This window comes from Protobothrops mucrosquamatus, unplaced genomic scaffold (assembly GCF_001527695.2).
Source record: "Protobothrops mucrosquamatus isolate PMUCROS unplaced genomic scaffold, P.Mucros_1.0 scaffold978, whole genome shotgun sequence".
Lineage (NCBI taxonomy): Eukaryota > Metazoa > Chordata > Lepidosauria > Squamata > Viperidae > Protobothrops > Protobothrops mucrosquamatus.
Window position 1 is genome coordinate 115,900 of NW_015387220.1, and position 6,118 is coordinate 122,017.

The following is a 6,118-nucleotide window of genomic DNA, read 5'->3' on the forward strand; positions in this document are numbered from 1 at the left end:
TTGTTTCTCATATTTACTATCGCTGTTTACTATTATATTAATTAGTGTTATTGAGTATATGTACCCGGACAATAGCCTGCTGGCTAAAGCTTGAGAATGTTTATATCAATGGGGGGTAACCCCATTGTTATCCCTGCCCTAATCCCAACCCTGACTCCCGTCCTGAATCCCAACTCCCATCCCTTCCCTAACCTTATAAAACTCAATAAAATTTATTTTTTAAAAAAAGAAATGCCTTCAGATGACAATGGCTCCCTCGGCTAAGAAACAGAGGTGAGCACCGGCCCCTAGAGTCGGACATGATGGATAGGGGAAACCTTTGCCTTTATGTATCTAGGAAGTTTTATAACAACTTCAGACCAAAAATCAAGTAAGCAATACCCCAGTCGAGAAACTGCCACAGAGCCATTAGTAAACAGCCCAGCCAAAGAATCCCTAAGACCGCCCACACCCAGCCAGACAGGCAAGACCCCAGAATATAATAAACTGACAGCAACAGCACTCCTTACAAGCACTGATGAGGTTACCTAGTTAGGGTAACGAAACGTCTGCAACAAAACAAGCAAGCTCAGAGAGCACTAAGGACACCACAGTGCTCCTCCTCCTCCTTCCCCCCCAGCACTGATGAGGTTACCTAGTTATGGTAACGAAACGTCTGCAACAAAACAAGCAAGCTCAGAGAGCACCAAGGACACCACAGTCCTCCTCCCCCTCCTTCCCCCCCAGCACTGATGATGTTACCTAGTTAGGGTAACGAAACGTCTGCAAGAAAACAAGCAAGCTCAGAGAGCACCAAGGACACCACAGTCCTCCTCCTCCTCCTTCCCCCCCAGCACTGATGATGTTACCTAGTTAGGGTAACGAAACGTCTGCAAGAAAACAAACAAACTCAGAGAGCACCAAGGACCCCTCACTTCCACCCTGAGCTACAAATATTCTCCTTCATTGATAACATAGTATGTGGCTACACCTATTGCCTTAGCTGCTATGCAGGTAATCCTTGAGTTATGACCATGACGGAGCCTGCTGATGACATTCGTAACTAGTGACGGTTGCAAAAGCCTGGTTTTTGTTTTTTTTGTTACGTGAACATCGTGATCCTAAAGCGAACCAGGGCTTCAGTGTGGGCCTGGTTTTGCCAGAAGCTGGAAGTGAATGCTGGCTTTTGGCAAAACCATTGTGGAATGTGGCCACATGGCCATCAAACCCTGCAAATAACAGCCCAATTGCTGAGTGCCCAAAGTGTGGTCCCCTGACCCTGGGGAGGGGCAACTGGTGGAACTCTGAATCTGGGTCGTAAGTAAACACACCCACACCCACAAGTAGGACCCTCAGAACTTTAAATGGTTGCTAAGTGACCAGAGGACTACCTGTATCTCTTGCATTCTGTTCTTTACATCTTGACTGGTTTGCATTTACCAGTTAGTTGTATTTATTACGGAATACACTGATGGGAGTGTAGGGAGTCCTCAACTTATGACCACAATTCAGCCCAAGGTTTCTGTGGTTAAGTGAGTTTTGCTCCATTTTATGACTTTTCTTGCCACAGTTGTGACGTGAATCCCTGCGGTTGAGAAGTTAGTAACCCGGTTGTTAAGCTAATCAGGCTTCCCCATTGATTTTGCTTGCGGGAAGGTCGCAAAAGGGGATCACGTGACCCCGGGAGATTGTAACCGTCCTAAATAGGAACCAGTTGCCAAGCATCTGAATTTTGATCACCTGACCATGGGGACGCTGCAAAGGTCGTAACTATGAAAAACGGTCAGAAGTCCCCTTTTTCAGTGCCGTCTTGTAACTTTGAACAGTCACTAAACGAACCGTTGCAAGTCGAGGACTACCTGTATTTATCTTCATTCAGCTGCTTCTGATCTCTCTTATTTTCTGAAAACGATCTGCTTGAATTTTAAATCACCTCGACGTATAATTCAGTCACAAATGAAAAAGAACTCACTGGTTTCTCTACATCCTCCGAAATAATATTTGCACTAATGGGACGGGGTTTTTTTTTGTTGTTGTTGTTAACTTGTCCTCTTGGTACAGGTTCAGCCAAGGACGTCTTCAGCCTGTGTACGCTCCCTTCCCAAACGGTGTGCTTTTTTTTTTCTTCTAGGTGCAAAGTCTTCTACAAGAAAGATAACGAATTCAAAGAAAAGGGAGTAGGAACGCTACATTTAAAACCTGCCAGCAACCAGAAGACTCAGTTGTTAATACGGGCAGATACCAACTTAGGTATGTGACTTTTCTTTAAAAAAAAAATTGCAAAATATGTCTTTATTATAAGGTTTAGGTCTTTCAGTCCATGAATTGTTGAAAGTACACCCACGAATATCCAGAGGAGATGTGTGATGACCCAGGGCCCCGAACGGAGGCAAAGCAATCAGCTGGCCAGAGCAGTAGTCTTTTTAATCACTGCCAATGTTCACCCAAAAGCTCCCACATATGCTGGCACGAGTTCAAACAATACAGCCAGGGAAGTTTACACTGTTCTCAAGGCAAGACAGATAACAAGAAAAACGTAAAGAGTCCTTTTAACTCTCAGCTTGCCTGCGAACTGCAGACTGCAAGAAGAGATCAGGAATGTAGTCTGTGGTCGTGAATCAGGAAACAAACTGGTCCGGAATACAAAGTGTCCAGGTTACAAGAGCACAAGTCACAACAATCTCAAGATCCCACATTCGTTCCCGGCAAATGCCCCACCCCACAACGTCTCCTTAAATCCTAATCCCCAGGTGTGCCTTGTGGAGTGGGGCGGGACGCTTTCCTCCCGAGCAATTGAGCCTGCCTCCGTTGTTCTCTCCTCCTCTCTGCTCTCCTTATTCTAGGACAGTGGTGGCGAACCTGTGGCGCGGGTGCCAGAGGCTGCACTCAGAGCCCTCTCTGTGGGCACGCGCGCCGTCGCCCCAGTCCTAGGCCTTCAGCTAGGTATTATAAAACCTTTTCGCTTTAGGCCTCCACCGCCTTGTGCAAAAAAAAAAAAAAAAAAGGCTCAATCAGTCAATTTCAACTTCTCGCGGGGAAAAAAAAGATCTTGCAAAGTGGGAATTGATTGATTGAACTTTTTAGTCCCACCCAGTCTGCCGTTACCACCGCAGCCACGCCCACCCAATGGGCCACGCCCACCCAGCACTCGACAATGCATAAGTGGGTTTTGGGTTGCAGTTTGGGCACTCGGTCTCTCAAAGGTTTGCCATCACTGACATAGGTGCTTCAATTTACAACCATCATGACTTACAATAAAAGTTGCAGACTCTGTTGCAGTCATAAAGCTGGGGACTACCTAGAATTCAGCTAAGTGTTATTGTTTCCCCACAGTAAAATTTTCTTTTCTTCCTTGCAGGCAACATATTGCTGAACATTTTGGTGCCTCCCAAGATGCCATGTTCAAGAACAGGGAAGAACAACGTTCTCATTGTTTGTGTCCCAAACCCACCCATAGACGAGAAGAATGCCACAGTCCCTCTGCCAATATTGATAAGGGTGAAAACAAGTGAAGATGCAAATGAGTTGCACAAAATTTTGCTGGAGAAAAAAGAGGAGGTCTAAGGTTTGGTGTTTCCGACGCCACGTGGAAACACTGCCAAACTGCTGCTGGTCTTTCCCCCCCTTTGACTCTTAAGTAGTAATTTTTTTAAACTCATTTCTCTCATACCTTAAGGACTGTCTTAGAAATTCTGAAGGGCTCGAATGAGGAAAAGAAATTAAGGTGGCCAACAAAACCTGTAACATTAGCATGGATCTTTTCTCCCTTCTAACTTGAAATATCTAGTGTGCAAACCATCTGTCAATAAAAAAACTTGTGTATGAAATACAAAAAAATCTTTATTGATTGTACATGAACAGTAAAGTTGCTGAAAGCCCCCTAGTTAGCGCATATTACTCTAGAAATGGCGTGACAAGAAAATTATGTTGTAGCTGAGAAAAAAAAGGAGGTGGGCGAGTCATATTTTTCTGGCTGGATTTGAAATCTTTTCCTCTTAAGGAAATGGCTTTACAGTTTGCGTTCTGTTAAAAACTTTGTTTTTAAGTAACAACTGTTGGGAGAACTTTGATTATAGAGGGTGCAGGAGATACTTTGAATGTTGTCTGGAGAACAATTCTGAAATAATTGTCATTTCTTGATACTTAACTGCAAGATTCACAGCATTGTCTCCAGAGAAGAAGATGGCGTCAAGAGGCTTGAGGCAAAATCTGAAGCCTTCATTCATCTTAATTCTAATTAGAGCCCATTCATGGAGCTGATTCTTCCCTCTTTGTGTCCTTTAGCTCTTCCCAATCTCCTGTTTTCCATACATTTAATTTACAGCTGCTTAGCCTTTTGTTAAATTGGGAGGTGCTGACTTTGTCACAAACTGGGTACCCTCTTAATCCCTGTACTTTGCCCACAAGTTCTGTAGTCGCATTTTATTGGATCAGCAGTTGTTTAAATATCTTCTTATTGGAGACAGAATGTTCCAAACGAAACTGATTGTAGTGAATCCCCAAAATAAGAACTGGAGTATTGTATAAGAAGAAATATGAATCAATGCCCCCCCCTTTTTTTTTTAACCAGATTGAAGTTCTGGGTATCTTTACAGGAATGTGTGAAATTATTTTAAGAAAGGACCACTCTGAATTATAGTGAGAGACTATGCTGCACAAGCCTTATACTGTAGATATAAATGTGAAATTTTGGGCATTATGCCTGTCAGATAGCTACTGGATTAATTTGTTAATATTAAAGTGGGTGAGAGATCAGAAATGCTTATGTGCATATTAATATTCTAGAAATATTCATATTGAATGGCCAAGGGTGTCAGTAATAGTATTCTTATCTTTTGGAAGGTGTCTTAATATCCTCTATGATTTGTTTTCTCTTTTTAATCCTGTACAAGTGAATTGCCTGCTTTTTCTGATTAGCAGACAACTAATATCTACATATTTTTAACAGAAATTTTATTTGGAGAAGCTTCATCTTACAGGAATATATTCAGACCCTCTTCACTTTTGTCAATTTTGCTATGCTACAGCCTGATTCTACAGTTGTTGAAATTCATTTTTTTTCCTCATTAATCTACACTCAGTACTCCATAATGACAAAGTGAAAACAGAATTTTAGAAATGTCTGTAAATTTATTAAAAAGCAAAAAACTGAAATACCACATTGGCATAAGTATTCAGACCCTTCACTCAGTACTTTGTTGAAGCACCTTTGGCAGCCATTACAGCCTCGAGTCTTTTCGGATATGATGCAACAAGATTTGCATGCCTGTATTGGGGGATTTTCTGCCATTTTTCCTTGCAAATCCTCTCAAGCTCAGTCTGATTGGATGGCGACCGTCGGTGGACAGCCATTTTCAGGTCCTTCCAGAGATGTTCAATAGGATTCAAGTCAGGGCTCTGGCTGGGCCACTCTAGGATATTCACAGAATTGTCCCTTAGCCATTCCTGTGTTATCTCAGTTGTGTGCTTAGGGTCATTGTCATATTGGAAAGTGAACCTTCAGCCCAGTCTGAGGCCCTGAGTGCTGTGGAAAAGGTTTTCATTGAGGATATCCTTGTATTTTGCTCCATTTGGCTTTTCCTCAACCCAGACCAGTCTCCCAATTCCTTTCTGCTGAAAAATATTCCCACAGCATGATGCTGCCACCACCATGCTTCACTGTTAGGTTGATATTGGATAGGTGACGAGCAGTGCCTGGTTTCCTCCAGACGTAACATTTAGAATTAAGTCCAAACAATTCAATCTTGGTTTCGTCAGACTAGAGAATCTTGTTCCTCACAGTCCGAGAGTCCTTCAGATGCTATTTTTGCAAACTCCAAGTGGGCTTTCGTGTATTTTGCACCGAGGAGGACCTTCCATCCTGCCACTCTGCCATAAAGCCCAGATCAATGGACGACTGCAGTGATGGTTGTCCTTCTGGAACTCTGTCCCAACTCCACCCAGGATCTCGAGCTCAGTGAGAGTGACCATCGGGTTCTTGGTCACCTCTCTTAACTAAAGGCCTTCTCCCCCAATTGCTCAGTTTGACCAGGCAACCATCTCTTGGAAGAGTCCTGGTTGTGCCAAACTTCCATTTGAGAATTATGGAGGCCACTATGGTCTTAGGAACCTTCAGTGCAGCAGAAATTTTATTGTAGCC

The 6,118-nt window shown here is 43.2% G+C and overlaps 1 protein-coding gene across 1 annotated transcript in view; it reads left to right on the forward strand.

Annotated features, from left to right (window-relative positions):
• The window catches only part of NUP50 (nucleoporin 50), a 24,020-nt gene extending 20,219 nt beyond the window's left edge, over positions 1 to 3,801 (forward strand). The window contains exons 7-8 of the mRNA XM_015819758.1: positions 2,111 to 2,229; positions 3,338 to 3,801. Coding sequence (XP_015675244.1) covers positions 2,111 to 2,229; positions 3,338 to 3,543 — 325 coding nt within the window. The 3' untranslated portion in view covers positions 3,544 to 3,801. The remainder of the gene's footprint in view (positions 1 to 2,110; positions 2,230 to 3,337) is intronic.
• The last annotated feature ends 2,317 nt before the right edge of the window (positions 3,802 to 6,118 follow it).